This window comes from Mustela lutreola, chromosome 15 (genome assembly GCF_030435805.1).
Source record: "Mustela lutreola isolate mMusLut2 chromosome 15, mMusLut2.pri, whole genome shotgun sequence".
Classification (NCBI taxonomy): domain Eukaryota; kingdom Metazoa; phylum Chordata; class Mammalia; order Carnivora; family Mustelidae; genus Mustela; species Mustela lutreola.
In genome coordinates this window covers 6414389-6437431 of record NC_081304.1, presented here as the reverse complement: position 1 = coordinate 6437431, position 23043 = coordinate 6414389, and the positions used below count along the sequence as shown (strand labels likewise).

Here is a 23043-nt window from a genome sequence, read left to right as displayed (position 1 = left end):
GAATTGCACTATCCTTGCCAGGGGGGCATGATAATTAATCTGCTTCAGATTGCTCTGTGTGGCTTTTGTTCCCTGAAGGCATTCCGGAGGGCATTAGAGACTGAGAATGAAAATGCCTGCTCCCAATCTCCAGTCCTCCAGCTGAGAACTAGGGGCCCCACTACTCAGTGCCTCCTCAGGGAAATACAGTCAGTCACTCCTGTCTCCCTGGTCTGTTTCTGCCTTCTCTGCTCAAACAGCCTGTGACTGAGCATTTGTATCTCAGGCACACAGCCCAGTTTTGAGTCTCCAAATCCTGCAGACTCCTGCAGCTCACACTGAGCTGCTCATCCTGTGGTGGGTGGGGGTGGAAAGGGAGGGGGATCTCGCTGGTTCTGCCACTTGCTGGGCCCCGGCTTGGAAAGCAGTCCCCTAACCATGCTGCGGTTTGTGGTTTATGACAACCACAAACTGAGAGCCAACGCCTGGGCTTGCTGATTGCAGCCAGCTTCCTCACTGATGCCTGGGAACTAGGTGACACTGAGGCACTTCTGGTCTTCTATGATCCTGGGGATCCTGAGACCACATTGTCCCAGTTAGGATTCTATTCTTCTTTACCACTTGAGCACCTACAAAGCATGGATTTCCCTCACTGGAGCAGACTTCTAAAATCTCTAACTTTGTGCTCTGCTACTGTATCACTTCCTGGTGCTGGCTGATGGAGTCTCTCTCCCCCTGTGGTTTATATTCTAATATATCACATCAGATTCATTTCTCCACACCTCTACCTTGCAGAAAAGAAAAAGCCACCAATTATGGAAGCACATATTTGAAAGGCATCATTGATAGAATTTCACCAACCAGAGTAGGACTCCTATGCTTCAGTAAGGAAAAGAGAAACCCAGGAAAGACGGGTAAGACTTGAACAGAAGAGGGAATGCAATAGTAGTGAAAAGATACTCACCATGAGGCAGCCAGATAAACTCAAATTAAAACACTGGAAGATTGGGAAAGGCAGCCTCCTCCTTGATTCCTGCTTGGCCACATGGAATATGTCTGGGGCCAGAACACTTCCTCGCTGAGAGATAAAAAACCCACAAGGACAGTGCTGAGCTTATTGTCTGTTGTGGGAATACTTTCCAGGCTCCGTGAGGGCTCCTCTGTTCTGCTTAAATGCATGAGCCAGGGACCCTCGGGTGTACCATTAGGGCCGGGATTCTACCACAGGACAAGTGGAATGCATGCAGCCACACGGCCTACACTGGCCACTGAGGGGATGCACCCACCATGGGGGAGGGTGTACCACCTGATCCCTCCCTCTCTCCTTCTGCTGTAAGGAAACTCTGCACACCCTGAGCCTGTGTGCATTGTGTCTCTTCTCACCGACTTCAAAACCTGCACTGGCCTCTTTCCTGCTCACACTTAGCTACTTTTGACTGTGGGCTGCACTGCCTGGCCACCCTGTAGATGGTGCAACAAAGAACTATTTCAAACTGGCAAAAGTTAACAATTAAAATGTCTGATATTCTAGGAAGTCACACAGAGAGGCAGGGCAATAGGAGCCCTCAGTCATAGCTGATGGGAGCTAAGTGGGACCATGAATTTTGGGTTTGGAAAATCACTTGGCATTATCTAGTGTGGTTGAGTGTGCACAAACCCTAAACCCCAGCAATTCCATCCCTAAGTATGTACCCTAGTGAATTCATGTCACATATACACTAGGTGACCTGTACAAGAAAGTTCATGGCAGCACTCACTGTGGAATAGCCCCAGCGGGCAGCAACCCTAAGCCATCAACAGAAAAATGGGTAAATCAGATGTGGTGAATCTTCTCTTCTCTCCTCTGAAGAGCTGTGTGTCTGGGCAGCATATCCAAAGGCACGAAGGGCTGAAGCTTCTCTTGGTCGGGGTCCCCACAAGGAGAGAGGACACACCAAGGACATCAGTGAGCATGGTCAGGAGCAGGGACACCTTCAGGATGACCAGGAGCAAGAAGTGAACCCTGCTAAGCAGGAACCTGGGAGGGAAGGACACGGGGACAGACACTGAGCTGCCACCTCAAGAGGAAGGCCCGGGTCCCTCCTTTCTGCCCCCAGATGTCTCTGATCCAAGACCCTGGACACCTAATAACCACATTTGGGCCAGACTTTGATATCTGGACATATACTCACCCCAACCCCTCAGCTTAGTAGTTGACTTTGGACATTAGATGGTCCAATATTGAGAAGAGAGAGAGGGTTTGCCTGGGCAGGACCGGGCTCCACAAACAGCTGCTTTGTCCTAAGCCCTGCCCCTCCTTCTACCATCCACGCTCCCAAGAACCCAGCTCAGGCTGGGACTGTTTTTTGTGATTTCTCATAGGTCAATGTCTATATAGGCTGGTGCTACATCGGTTCTACATTCGGATGGAGGAAGAAAGGAATGTTGAGTTGGGAGGCTGCCCTGGGGGTTCTCAGGGGGGCAGCATCATTGAAAAGCAGGCCCTCACCTTGGGCTCCTCTGGCCAACCAGGCTGTGCTTGACACTCTCTGCTGGCATTTAGGGGTCCTATGGGATGCTTTCCCCCTTCTCCCAGCCAAGCACTGTGCACATCTACGTTATACACACAATTGTGTGTATGTGCATGTGGCATATTTTATTGCATTTTCTCAAGCTTTTCTTAAATTTACCAGTTTTTGGGAACAAGGGAGCCAGAAGTTCTTCCTCTTCTAGTGTGAGTGGCAGTGTCTCTGGACAGGATGTCGATGGACAAGTAGGGCTGCATGTTGTCTTCATCAGGCCGACTCTGTGTCCCACAAATTGCCCATTGAGGTCTGTTGACCCAGAGCACAGCACTGAGCATCATCAGAAACAGAGGTACCTTCAGGAGTATGAGAAGCAGGAAATGGACGTTGCTAAGCAGAGACCTACAGGAAGACACAGTGACTGGCAGGAGTTTCCTCCTGAACAGGAGGCCCAGGCTCTGCCTTTTGCCCCTGCCTTTGAGCTCAGATTCTGTGGCCCTAAAAGTCAATATCTGCATCAAATCTGGTTGGTATCAGCACCAGACAGCCCCTGCTGAGTGCCCCAGACTCCTGTCCTTCAGCTCAAGACCTGACCTTGAGCATCAGGACAGAGCACACACATGAGGATGTGGTGGTGAGGAATGGAGAGAACGGGAGAAGAGGGGACCCAGGAGGCTCTGGCTCCCAGAAACTCTCAGAGTTCACAAAGCAGAGGGAACTCAGGGAAGGAGCGGCACAGAGCTTCCGGGGCCATCATCTCCCACTAGCCAGACCCAGGGCTGGCCAGAGTGTGGTGTAGCCCCATTCAACACCATCCCAATCTGCTCAGCAATGGATGTATCATAAACCAGGACCAGAGAATCATCACCTTCCCCATCAAGCATTACAGCGTCCCTCATCTCACTGGAAACGGGAGTGTTTGAAAGTTGGCACTGGAGCAAGACCTCAGGTCTCAGTCCCAGACAGTGCATCCCCCTGCCTTGTCCACCCTGCCAGAAGACTGCAGAGGTCACTTCAGGAAGTTTGTTAATGGGACACACAACCCTGGAGGACAGGAGGGTATACAAGCTGCCTGAGTTCTAATAGAGATGCATAGCCCAGAACTCCCCTTGTGGACACCACCCTCAGAGTCCCCGAGGCCCAAGGCTCTTGTCAGGAGACTGGGCTCATGGCAGGGACCTTGGATGTCACAGTCCCGCCATCCTTCATTCTCAGGGGCTTGCACACATACTCTCTCATGCATACAAGCACACACACATTCTTTCACACTCCTGTGCACTCCCACCACTCACATTTCTCTCACACTCACACCCACACAACCCACTTGGTCCCCAGTCTCTGAGGCACAAACACCAGGTCTGGTTTGCACTCCTAAGTTACTCCGATGCTCTTCAGGGATTAGCTCAGATCCCTTCTTCTGTGGGAGCAGAGAAAAGCAGGGTCTTACCTGGGGGAAACAAACACTTGAACCTGGAAGAAGAGGTCAGGCAGGAAACCATGGAGTCCTTCTTCTTGCAGTATCGTTGCGATCCCACACCTGTATTTTCCTGCATCATCTGCAGTGAGGTTCTCCAAGGTCACTGTGAAGGTGAGGTCTTCAGCATGGTCCACAATGGACACGCGGCCACTCCTCATCTTTTCCTCAGACCTTCCAGTGGCCACAGTCGGGTTCCAAAGTAGTAAGCATGGTTGCCGGCACCAGTATTTGGTAAATGTCTTGTACTTCTCCTCGTACTGACACTGCACGCTCAGGGATCCCCCCACGGTGCCCATCACAGTGCTGGGGCCACTCAGAGATAAAGAGCCTGAAAGACACCATCAGTATTTTCTTCACCTGGAGACCTGGGCTGGAGGTGCATTGTGGGGTTGGGTCCACTGGAAGCCCAGACATCACCCTGAGGCTGGAAGAGGGTGGGACAGGAACCAGGGAGCTTATGGGCTATTGGCAGACACAAGTGGGGAGACCTGAGGAGATTTTGGTGTGGGATTCTGGGATTCAAGAGGCCATGTCCAGCCTTCATGTGGTCAGTCAACCTGGAATGTGGGGGAAGAACGATTTTGGGTGGCCCCAGACAGGTTCTGGGTCCCCAGACATGTCAGTAGTGAGAGGAGATAGCTATGCCCATCAATCGCCAAGACCTGAATGACACTACAGAGCATACTCTGAATAGATGGATGGATGGATGGATACATGAATGCATGGACACATGGATGGGGCATGGATGGATGCATGGATGGACGGAGAGATAGACAGTTGAAATAGGAAAAAGGAAACAAGAATGGGAACCAAGAAAAAAAAAAAGAATGGGAACCAAGAAAGTCCAGCTGAAGCACAGAATTGAGAGCTAGAAGGAAACCTTCAGGTTCTGACTACATCCCCTTCCCAAATGATCACATGTAGGCCCCAAGCTTATAGCCCCCTCTTGTATAGGTGGAACCTCCTGCTCACAGTCTGGGTCACTCAAGGGAAGCCTATTGACCAAAGGGTATAAAGAGGCAATCAGGAAGGGGTTCCTTTTGGCTATGATTTAAGGACAACTTCCTCCTTATTTCTTTCCTGGAACAGAATCCTGTGACAACACTTGCCATCACCTAACATCCTTAGGGACTTCTTGCCCCATGCTGCTCCTTCCCCCACCCCTTGGCAGCCACCTACCAACTTTGGCATGTCCTGGCCTCATCTCTAGCTCTTCTGCCACCTTCAAGTTTTTTTGTTTTTTAATATATCTATTTGACAGAGAAAGAGAGAGCACAAGAAGGCAGAGAGGCGGGCAGAGAGAGGGGGGAATGAAGGGGGAGCCCCGATGTGGGGCTCGATCCCAGGACACTGAGACTATGACCTGAGCCGAAGGCAGACGCTTAACCCACTGAGCCTCAGGCTCCCTGTGCCACTGCCAGAGTTTTGACATTGTCTTCCCTCATCTAGACACCCTGGAGGCTCCGGTTTCAAATAATCAGGATGCAACCCCCTAAACTCTAGCTTCCTGCCTAGAGAGCCATGCCTGCCCCAGACACCCAAGGGGTTCTCATTACTCCAATGCATGGCTCTTGTCTGACCTTCTCTTAACAAGGAAGGGTGGTAACCCAGGGCAAAGGGACACTGAGAAATAATTTGGGCAAAATACCAAACTTCTGAAAAAGAACTGTGCATGTCCTCTACTTACCTATCATCCATCTGTCTGTCTGTCTACCCATCTTTCCACCCATTCATCCATTCTTCTCTCCCTCTATTCACCTATCCAGGCAATATATTGTCATCCATTGAATGTGAGGCTTTCCTATCTTTTATGCTATAATTAGAAGAAAATTTGTATTTTTTGTTTCTTCCTATTAAATACCTTACATTTTCTCACTGCATTTCCCAGCAAGTAAGTTCAAGTGACCTACTGACAGATATTCTCCATCACAAGGCCATCTGTCTCTCCCACCAATAATCTGAAAAGCAGTGGCTCTCAACCAGGGGTGACAGTGCTCCCCCGAGAGACATTTGACAATGTTTGAAGACATTTTTGGTTGTCACAGCTTGAGGGGTGGGGAGTGGCTACTGGCATCCAGGGAGTAGAGGCCAGAGATGCTGCTAAACATCCCACAGGGCACAAGACAGCCCCTCAAACAGAATGATCCAGTCCCATTGTCAGCAGTTGGGAGGTTGAGGAACTGCGCTCAAGAGGACGAAATGCCCCAACTTGAGGTCCTCCAGACACAGGCTTAGAGCTGGGGGAGTGGGGGCATCAACACTCAACCTTCTCTGTGGTTGTTGCCAACAGGGGCTCAGGCTATAGGAGTGCCTGGTGGGGGTGAGTGGACCCTTCAGAGCAAGCTTTCCACTTTGCCTCCTCTTTCAGTCGCTTAAGGCCCAGCCTTGAAGATATGGGCCTGCTTCCTCAGGGCTGGATGAGAAAACGTTATCAGGGATGCTCTGTTACACCCAGACATGACCCTGAGCCAGCACCGTGTCCCCCTCACCCACACTCCACTCCTCTACCCCCACAGCAGGCTTCCTGCCCACCAGGGCCTGGGAAAGAAACTCCCAGCTCCCAAGGGCACTATAGGACATTCAACAAAACCCTTGGCCCCTCCACACTAAATACCAGTAGCCCCCTTCCCCCAGTGGCAAGAGCCAAAATTGTCAACTGGCATTGCCTAATGTCCCCTCGGAGTAAGTCATCCCTGTTGAGAGCCACCGCTTTAGAAGAAGGTTTATCCAGGAGAAGCTGGGGTAGAAATTCCCAGGCAAGAGGGCAGACTGTGGGCTCCTGTCCTTGGCATGTCCTCTGTCCTGGTGAGCATGCTGTATTTTGCAGCTGTTCCTTTGTGGTGTCTCCTGCTTATTACCTGTCAGTCACGGAGCATGAGAGCACTCTCCCCTGTATCTCAGCTGCCTCTCAGGTGCTGCTCAGCCTTCTCCCACACTGGGTTCTTTCCAGGATCCCACAGATGGTGCTTGCTCTATACCCATTAAACCCCTGATGCTTCCTACAGCTCTGACTTCTAAGAGACCTCGGGTTCTCTGCCTATGAGTGTAAAGGCAAATATTGGCTAGATAGAGAGGTCTATCTTCTTGAGAAGCAGGAGGCTGGCTTAGCTTGAGGTCTTTTCTGGCTCTTGTGTGTATGGCCTCCCTGCTGGGCTGTAGTGACTTGCTCACAGCATCTCTGTTGCTGGAAGGTCACAGTCTAGAACCCAGGCTTGTGTGTTTTCCCTTTCTCTGCCATCAGTCTTCCTACTGGGCAACCAGCTCCTGTGCATTTTCAGACTCAGGCTTAAAGACCAATTGAATCATAACTCTCCTTAATTACAGAAAGTCTCCTACATATCATTGAGATGAAAAATAGGAAAAGAGAAGCTTGCACTGCTGGAGGCTACCTTCAAGAATGTGATTCTTCCCTGAACTCTTCACCATCCCCGTGCCAAAGCAATAAACCAAAAGTATCCTCATCAGTATGACCTAGTCGAGAGTCAGTTTAATTTTTTTTTTCCATCTGAATGATCCTATCCCTAAAGGGCTATGGTGTTGTGTCTTTTCATGCCTGAGATGCCCAGTGTCACTGTAGGACACACGTGCTTGATGTGGGCCATCTCAGATTTGTCTTAGTAAGTGTAAGAAATTACTTTTTAGATCCTCAAATTACTTTACCTATCCTGATCACCAAACTTGGTGTTTTAAATGTGCATTTTTTTTAATGTAGGTTTTAATTTAATCACTTCACTAAGGCATTATTATTTAAACGTTGGTCAAGGTTTAAAAGTCTAAGATGTGTTTGTTCAGTCAGTTTTATCATGCAGAGTATCTTTATGTTCTTAATTTTAGTGTCCTGTTTTAGGAATAATATTCTTAAGGGTCTTAGTACACCTTGATTAATACCTCTAGAGGTGGAGGGAAATGGGATTAATGTAATAAAGATTTTTTTCCTACTTGGATTCTGAAGGTTGGCTCTGGTGTTGGATTACTTTGTATTCTAATTCCTACATTTGTGTTTGCATGGGATCAGAGCAAACTGGTGAGTTGTCTTGATTTTTTCTCCCATTTATAATAAAATATTTTCCTTCCAGTGTTCAAACACAAAAGAGAGAGAAAATTGTGTTAATAGGAACTCTCAGAACCCACAACATTGTGGGAGCTCTCAAAGTAGGATTGCTCACAAGTCCCCAACAGTTTCACCTTCAGGCAGCTCATAGTGCAAGATCCCTGAGGCCAGCCTGGGCCTGTCAGAGACACAGGGACTCCATCAGCACACAGCATATATAAACACCATTCACAAGGAGGCTTATGAAGTAAGTAACCAATGTATTATTTAAAAAAAAAAAAAAAAAAGGTGATGACCTTGAAAAGAAGTATTATAAGAAGAGCAATGGCCTTGGAAATAAAATTATTTTACTTGGAACCTTAGCTGCCTTTTATGAATGGATCTAGAGTAAATAACTTGCATCTCTCTGCATCTTGGTCTCTTGTTTTCAAGGATTGTGATAAGAATTGGATTCGGTTACAGGGAAAGCCAGGTAGTACAGGATTAGTCAATTCCTGTTAGTTTTCTGCTCCCCTCCCCGGGATGGTGCCTAAGACAGTATTCCCATTTTTCAAAATGGTGGGAATGATGATTCAAGGGGCCAATTTCTTTAGCGCTCAGTATGCGCTCTCCTGTGGGAATCATCTTATCATCCATAACTCCTCCTCTTTGCCTGGGTGAGGTATCTCCGTGCTCACCTCCTCCCCGCTTTGCTTATCTCCTCATCTCTTCCCTTCCCCATCGCCAGCCTTGCCCCACACCATTGTCACCCCGACCTGCCCAGCCCCGCTCACCTGGGACACAGAGGAAGAGAAGAGCTAATGGCAGCCTCATAGTCTTGTCCCACTGGTGTGTCTCCAGTTGCAGCTGGAGCCGCCTCATCTGGGGCCCACTCACCCCATCTCCCTCTTCTGCTTTTCTTGGCATTTCTCTGCTTCCTTCTTTAGCCTCTTAGTTTTTTTCTCAGAGCTGCTCAGAAAATGGAGGAAGCGAGGAGCTCAGGGCATTGGGAAGTCAGCTGACGGCCTGCTGAATTTCATCCTCAGAAACACATTTGAATGCACAGTTCTTGTTTCTGTTCCCTCTGAGGATGATGCCTTTACCATAACTTCACCCGCAGCTGACACACCCTCGAGCCTTTGGCCAGGCTGTCACATTGACTTCTATCTAGATTTTCTGAGCCAGCTTCCACCCCTCCCCAACCCCCATCTATGGATGGTAAATGTCCTGTGGCTGGTGTGGCTGGCATGAGCAGTCCTGAGAAGAAAAGGCATGACCAAGACTTCTCTGGACAAGACCCTCTATTTGCAGGGCCCAGTGCAAAATGAAAATGCCTTTGTCCCATTTACCAATAATATCAAGATAACAACAGTGGAGTATTAACTCAAGACCTTCCGAGTGCGGGCCTGGTACGTCTGCAAAGGTGCACCTCCATGGGCCAGACCTGTCTCTAACCCTTGCTGGAGCAGAGTGTGAGGCTGGGTCCCCTCTACGGGTATACTCTGCTCCTCTCAGCTCCCAGCCCTCAGTCTGGCCTTCCGCCAGAGACCTTGAATGGTTTCCTGTCTTGGTCATGCACTCTTGACCAGGGCCCAGCACTCTGGCACCAAGCCATGCTCAAGCCTCACCTTTATTCTGTGTGGTTAAATGAGCCCCAAGATACCCATGGCTACAAGAGTTTCAGTATATTGAATGGTAACTCAGGTGCACTTAGCCAGAAATGTGCCCAATGACATGACAGCCATGGGGTACTTATAGAGGTAGGTGCAAATTTGGGATGTCTTAACCAAGAACCCAGGTTCACATAAATAGAAAAGTCTAAAATTCTGGAATCCTATTGCCAAACATTCTTAGCTGGATGTTTCAGTAAATAACTTGCCTGCTTGCTTTTGCTGTACTGGTAGACCTCATACAGTCTGATGTTTTGTGTGCATGTGCATGGGTGTGTGTGTGTGTGTGTGTGTGTGTGTGTGTGTGTGTGTATGCACCTTCCCCTTCGTGGTGGAAAGTCATCTCCCGCACCATGTGTTCAGCAATGACATGGAACTGACAGAGCTAGAGAGGAGGAAGTTTGCCAGAAGCTGAAGGATTCTCCATTTCATTAGCTTCCATTTACTTGGGAAGTAAGACCCTTAGGGATTGGGTACCTGAAGAGGTACAAAGATTCATATTCATCTTTTATACCCTTATTTCACTAGTCCTTGTGACATTTTGCCTGAGAATTATTATTTTCTTTTCAACATGACCTTGAAGGAAAATCATTCCCCGATGTGATCTGTGACATGCCCAGAAAGTTCCATCTTTCTATTTATTAGCTGGGGGATCCTAAGCAAGTCACATGATTGCTCTCAGCGCAGGATTTGAATTCCTCCTTCTCAGCTCACCCCACCTGGATGCAGTTGACAGTAGGTGAGGGTGTGTGTGCATGGGTGTGTGTCCCTTTTTGAGCCCCAAGATGGTTCCATCCGCAATAGGCTCAGACAGCTCAGACAGGCTTCTTAGGGACATATCTGTCCTTTCTGTGACTGTTGTCTGCCAGTGAGAGGCCACTCTGCCTCCACTACCCATTTTACACCACCAGCCCTGTCAGGGCAGAGCCCCCAAGAGCTTCTCATGGCCCTGGAAACAAGGAAAAGGGCACCTGCTCCTTAGTCTCCTGGGAGGAGCCCCTTTGGGTCAAGGCAGGTTCAGGGAGCACTACTTAACTTTCCTTCCTTGGAATGCAGTGTCTGAGTCTGTGAAGGGGATAATTCATAGCCACAGACTTTCCCAGAAAGGCACTCTCACCATCCACATTCTGAGCAAATGTAGGGCTGTTGAACTCATGGCTGTATCAGTCAGCTTTTTCTAAGTGATGCTGCTATAACAAAACTCCCAACCCTCAGAATGTTGGAATCACACAGGTTGCTCTCTCACTCATGTTACATGTCTGCAGTGGGCCACCTTTACTTAGGAACCCACTCTAAAGAAGACCTCCCTGTCTGCAACAGGGAGAGGGAAACCACACAGCAGCTCCCAGAGCTTTGGCTTGAAGGGGCACATGTCTCTTGGGCTCTTCGTTCATTGGCCAACCCTGATGTCAACAGGACAAAGTAGCATAATCCCCTCATAGGGACAGATGGAAGGAATTGCAAACCTGCAACCAGAGGTTTCTATTAGCTTAGCTGGAATTTTACTCCATGGCATGCTGGCGTCATGGCTTCCTCTAGGTCTCAGGTCAAGGCAGGAAGAGGTTGCAGGGTCTACTTAGCCAACCCAGGTTCATTTCCTCAGCCACAGATAGGACACTTGGCTGTATGCAAAGGCCATGGCAATAGGACAGGAACCAAATTTATTTTTTAAATTTTTTTGTGTGTTAACAACCTCTTAGATTGTCTTACGAGATATTAATACATAGCTAATGAACATAATATTATATAATAGAAGTCATGACAAAGTGTATATTAAACCTAAAATGGCAACTGAATTATAATTATAACTTTTTAAATTTCCCTTAGAGTTACCTTTTCTAGTTTTAAAATTTATTAATTTAAATGGATTAATTAACATATAGTGTATCATGAGTTTTAGAGGTAAAGGCCAGTGATTCATCAGTCTTATATAATACACAGGGCTCATTACCTCACATTCTCTCCTTAATGTCCATCACCCAGTTACCCCATCCTCCTGCCCCACCCCCTTCAGCAACCCTCAGCTTGTTTCCTAAAATTAAGAGTCTCTTATGATTTGTCTAGCTCTCTGATTTCCTCTTGTTTTATTTTTCCCTCTCTTCCCTTATGATGCCCTGTTTTGTTTCTTAAATTCCACATATGAGTGTGATCACACGATAATTGTCTTTCTCTGATTGACTTATTTAGTTTAGCATAAAACCCTCTAGTTCCATCTATGTCATTGCAAATGGCAAGATTTCATTTTTTGATGGCTGAGTAGTATCCAATTGTATACATATATACACCACATCTTCTTTATCCATTGATCTCTTGATGGACATCTGGGCTCTTTCCATAGTTTGGCTATTGTACATTGGGGTGCAGTTGTCCCTTTGGATGCCCACATTTGTATCTGTGGGGTGGGTACCCAATAGTGCTCTTGCTGGGTCATAGGGTAGCTCTATTTTCAACTTTTTGAGGAACCTCCATACTGTTTTCCAGAGTGGCTGGACCAGCTTGCATTCCCACCAACAGTATAAGAGGGTTCCCCTTCCCAGAAACCAATTTTAAACCAGATGCACAATGTGCCTTCAAGAGAGATGACCCCTGGTGATGGCACCAAGGAGCAACTTGCCAGGGAAAATCAACAGTCACTTTCACAGTAGGAGAGGTCTCATTTAATTTCAAATATCCACTGCCTGCATTATCAGGAGAACCTCCCTGAGGTTCTCCATGGTATTGTGAAGGTCGGGTCCCAGAGATGGTAGTAGATGGAAAATCAACACATTTAAATTATCTATTGATTCCATGCCTTAAAAAGATGAAGACTTTTGCATCTCACCCTTTGTCCACCCTCCTCTTTCCAGTGCTGTTTTTGCTAGCACAGTGCTCTTTGCACCTATGTTATTTATACTCTCTTCTGTAATACTTCCCGCCATTGCTTAGGGGTTTTCTCTTTTTAAATACATTCATCGCTGACCACAGTTTCTCTTTTTTTTTTTACATTTAACTTACCCCTTTGTTGGCAAAATTTTATCATGATATAAATTTTCTATTTTTAAAGGGCTCACGGGTGCTGTATTTCATAAGGACTGTCTGTTGTCAGAATATTCCCAGGATATTCTCTCATTTGCTCAGAGCATGTAAATTTTCCTTGACTGTTTCTGGAAAGGGGTGTGGTTATCATGTCTGAGGCTAGCCTATTTGTGTCGCACACAATGAGCTCCTTCTGGTATGATCTTCTAATTCGATCACCGTTGCTGATACCAGCCCATAGATTCTGTCTTTATCCTCTGTAACTTTATAATATTCCAGGTGTGGATCATCTGTATAGTCCTTTCCTGGGTCACCATGTGGGCTCTCAGTTACAGCCTGAAACGTCTCCTTATTTCTGGTTAGTTTGTAATTCAATTGTTTACTTTGGCTTCTCTCTTCTCCAAGGCAACAGCCAGTGTGCATTTGTGGAATCACCTCCCGGTCTCCTATACCTAGTTTTCTGCCTCTCCACATTTTTTTGTATTGTGCTCATTTAAAGATTTTATTTATTTATTTGAGAGGAAGAGAATGAGAGAGAGAGAGAGCATGCACAAGAGGGGGAAAGTCCCAGGGAGAAGCAGACTCTCTACCAAGCAGGAAGTGCAATGTGGGACTCGATCCTGGAACTCCAGGATCATGACTTGAGCCAAAGGCAGTCGGTTAACCAGCTGAGCCACCCAGGTGCCTATTGTGTTCACTTAAATCTCCCTTCATGAACTTTCCCAAAAAACCACATCTGTGTGTGCAGACATGCTTAATCATTGACTTCTGTGGTTCCTTCCCCTCGCTATTTCTTCCCGGCTACGCCCTGTCTTGCTCTTCTGCTCCTTCTCTATCCGGAGGTTGGCCTGCCTGCTTCTCATTGCCCTATTTTTACTGCAGTCTCTTTACATTTCTAGATTCATCCCATTCTCTGTCATTTCCTTGAGACTAAATAGAGCTGTTTATATGAGCAGTTTTCCTTTGGGCATTTCCGCTCAGGATATATGCTCTGTATTAGTTTTGTGCTAGTATTCTTCTCTTTTCTTGCCACCTGTAAGCTTTGGAAGGTGCTACTCCCCTTTTGGATAAAAGTTGGTACTTGCTAAAGACAGTGTGGGGAGGGAGGTGGCTGGGAGGGTCTGCAACCTGGAACCTCCCCTACCCTGAGGACAGGTGTCCCGTTGGTTCTCAGCCCACCCAGCATCACCTACCTGGTGGCTCCTGCTTGGTGCCTATCGCTACTCCTTCTCCCCACTGTCCTTCACCCCCAACCCCTACAGTGCTCTCCTCTGCCTGGGAGCCCAGGTCACATGCTGTCAACATGCCAAGTCTGCCAATCAGAGTGTAAGACAAAAACTTGACGACACCCAATGTTGGGGGTGGGAGCTGACTGTCCATTAACAGATTCAGACAAGGGTAGAAATGTTTACAACCTTTATGAAAAATTGGAAAAATGCACCAACCAATAATACAGCTATTTTTTTTTGTAAGAAGATACCCAACAGGCATAGCCATAAATGGATATCAAGCCACATACACAAGAGATTCATTCCACAATTGCATGTAGTTGCAAAAAACCCACAACAATGGATATGCCCATCAGGAGCAAAAAAAATAAAACAAATCATGATATGTAGATAGCATGGAATGCAGTGAAGCCATTAAAACATGTATGGATACTGATATGGAGTGATTTTCAAAATACATTCAGTGAAAATAGGCAAGCTTCAGAAGAATACATGTTGTTTTTCTTTGAGGGAGGGAAAGATAAATACCCTTATGTATGCTTTAGATGCATAGAACTTATACACACATACACACACACATTGTTGTTTTATTCACCCCAAATGGTCATGGAGAATGTGTGTTTTTCCTGATTGATGGACACAATGTTCTTCTTTAACTCTGATCCAGAGGTTTGAACAAGGATACTTCACTGGGTAGGGTGTCCCTTTCCAGGGTGCCTGAGGAGCTGGGAAGCCGGCAGCCAGCAAACCAGGTGACACAGTGCAACAGGGACCAGATACCTGACCCTCAGAGTGTGGGTCCAAGGAAGTGATGGAGACACATTGGGTTTGCACGTGGGGAAGAGCGCAGTGCTCAGGGCTTACACTCAGCCTTGCTGGACACAAAGCCCCATCTTAAGTCTCTTTCTGGGCAGCCCACCTGAGGGCATCCCAGACCACCCCTCTCTCCCTGGGCCCTGGTCCAGCCCTGAGTCTACCCTTCCCTCTGAGTCTTCCTCATGAGGTCCTGAGTCTTTCTGACAGGTATCATGGGAGATTTTAAGGAAGAAGAAGTAGCCTTTCCCCATCAGCCTCATTGTGGCCTAGATGCTTCCTCTGCCATCTTTTGGCGTTACTTCCCCTGACTGCGGACTAAGACCTCTTCCCAGCCCCAGACTGCTTGTGCTAATGCCCTCCTAAGTGCTTTTCCCACAAAGGTCTCCTCATCCTTCACATGTCCTCTCCTCCCTCTGTCCTCTGTCCCCTTTCCCTCTCCACTCTGAGTCAATTCTTCTGTCCCCTTTTTGCTTTTATGTTTTCCACATTTGTCAGCTTAGTTCTACCTCTTGGGAGGATTTGGTTTGGTTTTGTGTATTTATTCTCTCTTCCAATCTTTGGATGAAATGTTTAGTTTAGGAACTATTATTTCATTTGAAAAACTCCTTTCTTGGGGGCGCCTGGGTGGCTCAGTGTGTTAAAGCCTCTGCCTTGGGCTCAGGTCATGGTCTAAGGGTCCTGGGATCGAGCCCTGCATCAGGCTCTCTGCTCAGCAGGGAGCTTGCTTCCCCCTTTCTCTCTGCCTGTCTCTCTGACTACTTGTGATCTCTCTCTCTGTCAAATAAATAAATAAAATCTTTTTTTAAAAACCTCTTTTTTTGTTCTCTGCTTGCTGATGTTTTCAAAACTCTCCTCACTGTGTGGTCATGTGTTGAGTTTGGTCTGGTCTGGTTTGGTTCTTTTTTTATATCCCACATATGCCTCACATGACTGATCACTGTTGGTTGTCTGACTGTAATGGAAAATGAGCCAGAACATAGTTGATCAAGGCTCTGAGTATGTGAAACAGGGGGTTAGAGGGTGCCAAATTCTTTGAGCTTCCATTCTTTCTTGAACTATAAGCTATGCTTTCACAGGTGGTGACAGGGGGTCTTCTAAATTCCAGAATGAAGAGAACTGATGGTGGCCCCCAGCATCCTCTCTAGCTGCCTCGGTTTCCCCACATATTTTATGAAGTTAAAGAACCTCCTGGGCTATGGGAACGTTTGGTTCTTGATCTAAGTGCTGGTTCATGGGTTTGGGTCTTTTATGTGCAAATATACTGAGCTGTGCTCTTCTGATGTGTGCGCTTTCTGTGTGTACTTTATACTCCAATGAAAAGGTTTTAAATTTTACCATGAAATCTCTCCAAGCCTGTGCTTACTTAATCCTTTAAATAGCAGCCTCAGTATTCCATTATGTGGCTGTAGCATAATTACCTATTCCTGTTTTGTTGGCATTGACCCTTTCCATCTCTCCTCTTGCAAATCTGTGCTACGGGATTCCAGATAGGTGAGATGACGTTATCACATGCCACAGACTTCTTCCCGGACTACAGCTAAGAACCCAGACACATTATACGGACCACCTACCTGAGCACTCGGCAAAATGAACCCTATCAGGGGCCCTAAGAGCTCAGGATGAGTAGAGAAAATAGGCCCTAGGGAAGAGGGGTCAGAATCCAGGAGATTTCTTGGGGTTTATGTTTTCTTTCCCTCCCACCAGGTCCCCAGCAAGCCTCAGGACAGAAGCTGTAATTCCACCTGCCGCCGCTGGGGGCCGATAGCTAGAACGCGGAAGGAGGAGAGTCCTGGCTGCCCAGAACAGTTAGGGTCCCAGAACCTGGAGGGGAAACCACCACTGCCTCTTCTCTCTCTTTGTTCTCCTTCTGCTTGGTCCTGGAAGAAACCCCAATCGCAGGAAGTACGCAGCAGACTGGGGAGAGAAGAGCCCCAGCTTGCCAAGCTTCCCAGCCAAAGGACCAGGAAGGGGCGGGTGGAGGCTCTGAAAGCGAGGTTGGGCCTTAGGGGGACGGACAAGAGGAAGCCCCTGAAGAAAGTGACCCTAGATCTCCCAGACTTGCGGCCCAGCTGTGCACATCTGATCAGGCCCTGGAAGGAATACCCACTTTAAAAGCTTGGGGAAGACCCTCTCTGGTCACAGACTGGCCACCAGAGGTTGCACGTGGGGGCACATCTGGGGAGCACCTGCAGGGCTCCAGAAAGCTGAACCAGAGCACGTGGGAACCACAGTCCACAGAAGCCACATCAGCACTTGAAGTCCTAACCTCACCAGGGGGTCTGCCTGCCATTAGAGAAACGGAAGTCTTCGTTAAAGAACTTTCTGGCAAGGGGCTAGCATTGCTTTGTATGTGTGCGGTGGTTCCCTGAAATGGTGTGTATGTGAAACACATAGAACTGAACACCACTCCCAAAATCGTACCACATGTAAAATTTGGAAAAATGGTTCAACCTATATACTTTAGAAGGATGTGGTTTCTTTTTTTTTTTTTTTTTCTCCTTACACCTCACTAAAACTTAATAGAGAAAGAGTGGGAGGGGTAGTTTTGAGGGGAGGTGGATGATGCTGCCCTCCACTCCTTCAGAAACTCTTTGCCTCAGGCAGAAACCCCAGGGTTCACTGAGATTCCCCAATCGTAGGAGAAGGCTCAGTTCTACAGGTGAACACAAACAGAGGTCTAGGGCCTGAGTCAGGCAGCCTGAAGATGGGCCATTTTGTCATTATTTGGAGCTAAAGGCCCTCGAGACACTGCAGGCTCCAGAGTAACTTTTGCCCCTCCCTTAACTACATAGAGGAATCTCAGTTGCAGGGGCTTTGCTGAATAAGGATTATTATCAGGAATAAATCTTATCTGAGTAACACAAGCACATGGCAGGGCAAAGACTTGACTACCAAACTTACTGATTTTCCTCTTCCTGTGAATCGCTTTCCTTCTCTTTGAAGACCCAAACCCCTACCCCCTTCTTTTAATTCAGGATGGCATTTGTACCCCATTATGTCTGACTGCCATGTCTGTGTTTGTTTCCCAAACATATGCTATTAAATTGATAGTCTCCTGTTAATCTGTCTCACATCAGTTTGATTCCTAGCCCAGCTAGAAAGACCTTGAAGGATACAAGAACTCTTCCTCCTCTTCACTGCCTGGAGCTGACCCACCCCACCCTCTCCTCCTCCTGCTGGCAAAGCCCTTGGATGCTCCAGCTCCTGTCCCCCCCATCCTGGCAAGGCCTTCTGAGGGCAACAGATGTCAGGAAGACCCCATGGGCTTTGTCTTAGGAAGGCTAGTCTGGTGGAGGCAGGTGGAGAGGGAGGCCCTGGATGCATGGACCAGGTGTAGGGACAGCCTGACTTTAGGAGTGAAGATGACATGAAATTGCATTTTGAGCACATTTGAGCTGCTAATATGGTAGACAGCTCTACAAAGACACCAGAAGCCAATGGAAGTCCAGACCCGGGCTGAGGGATGGGAGTGGCAGAAAGTAGGTACCCACAGACTGAAGGTGGTGCTAGAGACTGAGGCAGGGAACCTCCTGAGAAGGTCACTAGGGACAGACTCCAGGGGATGCTGCAGTGAGGGGCCAGAGGGAGAGAGCACACCTCATCACGTAAGCCATACACTCCCCAAATGACCCTGCCTTTCTCCTAATTTTGAAGTTAGGAAATAACAAAAGAAAAAAATTAAGAACATAGATGAGAAAATATTTAAAAAAATTTTTTTTAGAAAAATAGAAGGCAGGTTGCCCCTGAGTTCAGTTCCAGACACTGGAGAGCAGCAGGCATCAGCTGAGCACCAGGGAGACAACCCAGGCAGGCCGGACATGTGGCTTCTCTGAGTTCTGCTTCTTCTCCTCATCCAAGGTGAGTGGGGCTGGGGCTTCAGAAGGGAGCACTTCCAGAGCTGGGGCAGGACAAGCACAGGACCTGTCCCAGGGGAAATGGCAGAGCATTTCACTCATCCAGACACTTATTCATTAAAAAAACATTTTTTAAAGTTTTGTTACGTGAAAACAAATAAGTTTTGTGTTGGGGAAAGAAAATAAAAATGAATAACACAAATAGTGTCCATTTTCTAGTGCATTACTTGTCAACCCTGGCAGAGAGATGCATAGAGAGTTAATGAGTGGATGGATGGTTGGATGGATGGATGCATGGGTAGATGATAGACACATACATGCACACATATGTACACACATATATAAATGCATGAATTCAAGAGGAACTTTGAAGGAGACCAGAAGCCCAGCCTCCAGCTGATACCTACTCAGTCAAAGTGAGGTTCAGACATCTGGATCATTTATAAACCTGCATAACTGGTCTTGACTTGTAGCTAGAGCTGAGATCTTCTTTTCTGAAGAGCTCAGATACAGGGAGCAAGACAGGCAGCAAAACCTGGGTGTGACAGGCTCTCTGGAGACTTGCTCAACCCCACACATCAGGCTGCCTGAGTCTTGCTCTGCATGAGCCAAGGACTAGACCACCATCCAGTGTTGTAAGCACAACAATGGAGACAGGGACAAATGCTCTGATGGCACCAGGAGTGACCCAGTTGGCTGCAGAATCGTAGACACCATAGAAGAGACACTGTTTGAGCCAAGCCTTGAGGGGTGAATATAAAGGCTTGATTCTTTCAAGCAGAGAAGAACATTCCAGGCAGAGGGAACAGCTTGTGCAAAGGTGTGGAAACTCAGAAGAGCAAAATGTGTAGTAAAATAACAAGCAGTCACCTGTGTGAGTGAATGTGTGTGTGTTAGTTCTGTGCCACATGTTGATTAGAAGGTGAAGTATTTTAAGTGTTTAGGGGTTAGAGTGCCAGGGGGTGGGTGGGGAGGGGTCTCTCTGTCTCACCAGCTCTCGGATTCAGAAGTACACCTGGGACTGCAGTGTGGGCTTTGCGCTGCTGGGGAGAGGAGTTGGTCAAGGCCAAGGGAGGGGTGGTGATCAGTAGCTGGCAAGTGAGGACAGGATCCTGTATTGAGGAATTAGGAGCCCCAAGAGGAACATCCAAGAGAAGAGACAGCTAAAGACATACCACAGGGATGAAGGAACAGGAGGAATGTGACATAGACAGAGACCAGAGACTCCTGGCCTGTCCTCAGGGCAGCGTCAGACGCTCCAGAAGCATCCAGACCAGCCCAGAGCTCAAGGGAGGATGAGACAAATATTGGGTTTCTGTCTTCTGGGACACTTCTCCATCTGCCAGGAGGGGATGGTGAGGGGCACAGAGGGGAGGACACTGACCACATTCTATGAGTATGGCCAAGGATGGGAACCCTACAAGAAGTGGTGGTGCTGCAGGAAGAGCTGGATTTCCTGCAGAATCCTTATAAAAACCACCGGGACAGACAAACTGGTGAAGAATGGCCGAGCGTCCACCCAGGACAATCCCAGCCGATGCACATTCACCATGACCTTGGAGGAACGCCATCGAGATGACGCAGACACCTACTGGTGTGGGACTGAGAGAACAGACGCTGACCCGGTGTACAAATTATCTGAGATTGTCGACCCAGGTAGGCACTACTCTCTTCTGTGCTCGGGGACCCTGGTACCACCTGCAGAGGAGTCAAACTGCTCTTCTCTCTTCCCCAATGGACGGAGAGGAGTCTGCAAACAAGCCTGAGACTCCACGCGTGTCCTTGTGTGTGCCTGTGTGTGCATGTGCAAGCATCATTAGAGGCACCAAGATTCTGGGAAAGACTGGAAGAAAGAGCGAGCCCCACATCTCTGCATGTCTCCACCTGCTCTCCCCAGAGGCAGCAGAGAAGCAGAGACTCGGCTAGACTTGTCCGGGGAAGGCAGCTCCTCTTTCCCTAGTCACAGTATCCCCTTTCTACCCCAGGCTGAGTGGGGCCTTGTCAGGTGTGCAGGGAGAAGTGGGTGCTAGAAAGCTGTGATCCTGATGGTCTCAGCTGCAGGACAAGAGACCCTCTCCCTGCCCACTCCTTCTCCCTCTCCCTCCTCTGGCAAGAGAAGCACAAAGGAGCAAGAGACTCTGAACCCATTTCTGGGAGAAGGAAAGGCAGACTCCAGCAGAGGGCAGGGGCCCCCTCTCTGGCTGCCTCTGAGCCTTGGAGGGGACTCTGGGCTCCCCCACAGCTGTCCCAGAGGCACTAGGGCCTCCCTGGAGAAAAGCCTCGATAGGGTGTTCAGCTGGGCCCCCCTCCACACAGCCCCACTTCTGGACCCCTCAGTCTTCTCCCCAACATGCAGACACACAGACTAAATGGGAAATACATCTGCTACTCGTTAGTCTTCTCACAGTTAGCATATGCAAATATGGTCTGTGAATGTGGGCAGTGGACAGCTATGCTGGTGTAGAATGTTCCAGAGATTAACTGAAAAAGAAAACAAAGGTGGGTGGATGTGTACAGGAGTGCAGGAGGAGCTGGGGCCAGAGACATGAAGTCTGGATCCTCCAACCAGACAAGCCTTCGCTGGCAGGCCTGGTGCAGGAAGAAAGGCCCCGGCGAGGTGCACAGGACTGAGGGGACAGCGGGGGCTCCAGGCTCTGGACAGCTGCAGGAGACAGGGGACCCTGGGCCAGTCAGCTCATGGGTCACAGTGCTTCGAGCAAGGCTGAGACACAGAGAAAAGCTGATTGAAAGCTCCAGGGTTGGGGACGTGGCTCAGACATGCTCAGTGATGCCAAAAGGAGATTGAGCTGATTTTAATTGCTACAGCGCTCCCCACCCCCCCCACACCTCCCACAGTGGTGAACTGGTGTTTCCCTGCAAATGACGTAATTGCAGGTTTGGGGTGAGAAACCAAAAAGATGCAAGAACAGACCAATGTGCCTGAGCGATGTCCCTAAGACAGAAGCTTCTCAACCCTGGGGGTGGGGAGTGGAGAAGGCCATGGGAGCCACCTGCGACACTCTCACAGCCTTGCTCTGCTCTGTGTGTTTAGAACTGGATCCAACAGACTCTCCCAAGCCTGTGCTAAGCAGCACACCAGCCAGCTGGGACTCCTCACCTCTGTTTACCCAGGGCACCAACAACAGCCAGCCCATGACTCCAATCAACCCCATCAACAGGTGAGCAGGGCATTAAAAGATGGGGCTTTCTATGGCAGCCCTGTGACCACTCCCCTCAGGACAATCTACCAAGGAACCCGCCCCCTTGGCCCCACTGATGTTTCCTGGGAGGGGAGAATCAGCAAGGTCTACACTGACCTCCATCCTTTATACCTCTGAGCACTTAAAGAACTCCCCACACCCTATGAGGAAACTAACAAAGTGCCTTAGCTGGGCTGTGGGAGAGAAGGCTCTGGTCTCCTTCTGATCTGCCTCCCAACCCACAAGAACCTCAAAGAGAGGTAGTTGGTTCCAGCCTCGAGTATGCCAGAGGGAAATGCTCTGTATTCTTTTCCTGTGGCTTCTAGAACAAATCACCACCAACTTGGTGGCTTAAGACAAATAGTTTTATGACCTTATGGTTCTGGAGATCAGAGGTCTGCAATAAGTCTCCCTGGGGTAAAATCAAAGTGCTGGCAGGGTTGGTTCCTTCTGGGCACTCTAAGGGTGAAGCCCTTCCTTGTCTTTTCCAGCATCTAGAAACCGAGCACCCCCTGGCTTGGAGTTCTTTCCATCCTCATAGCCAGAAGTGGCAGTCAAGTCCTCCACACACCACATTACTGGGACACTGGCTTGGCTCTCCCCAGTCCTTATACTTATAAAGACACTGGTGATGACATAAGGTCCACCCGATAACCCAGGATAATCTCCCCATCTCAAGGTCAGCTGGTTGGCAATCATCTCCATCTGCATCATGAAATTCCCCCTTGCTATTTAACCTAACACATTCATGGGTCTGGGGTTTACAACATCTCTGGGTGGGGGGTGGTTACTATGCCCACAGACACTCATGGGTGGGCACCTGTTCCATGGATCCAGCCCTGCCCTCCCCAAGCGTTAAGGAAATGCTGGGAAGGAGGGGGAAGCTGGGATTCCTGCTTTCTCACATTCCCAACATGGCCGAGAGGCTGGGCCATCAACCTGAAACAACCGCCCCCCCCCCTCCCCGGGCGAAGAAGCATCCAAAGGCAGCCAATTTGCTCTTTCATCAGAGGGCAAACACACTGTCTCAGTTTCACCCCATCAGAGACCAGGGTGAAGGTGCATTCCCTCTCTGGGTCCCGTCTCCCAGAAACACCCTCCACCAGCTCCTTTCCAGCTCCAGTCCAAGTTCTTTTCCTCTCCAGGGCCCTATTCCTTCGAACCTGGCCCCTGTAGACAGTTTGTTCAGTCAATCCTCTGAACGAGGAAAGCACTGGGTTCACGCTTGACGATGAGCTTCTGTCCTGCTGGTGACTATTGGAGACCAGT

General features: G+C 48.5%; 1 protein-coding gene across 2 annotated transcripts; it reads right to left on the bottom strand.

The window, feature by feature from the left end:
• Nucleotides 1-2572: 2572 nt before the first annotated feature.
• On the bottom strand, nt 2573-8996 carry LOC131815665 (protein CD300H-like). Of its 2 annotated transcripts, none has more exons than XM_059147451.1 (3): nt 8785-8996; nt 3931-4288; nt 2573-2839 (listed from the first exon to the last, which is right to left on the bottom strand). In XM_059147451.1, the coding sequence occupies exons 1-3, from the start codon at nt 8915-8917 to the stop codon at nt 2824-2826; spliced, it is 507 nt and encodes a 168-aa protein (XP_059003434.1). In that variant the 5' UTR covers nt 8918-8996; the 3' UTR covers nt 2573-2823. The 2 variants fall into 2 exon arrangements, with proteins under 2 accessions (XP_059003434.1, XP_059003433.1); XM_059147450.1 differs by having other exon boundaries at nt 2573-2885; nt 8785-8991.
• Nucleotides 8997-23043: the final 14047 nt, after the last annotated feature.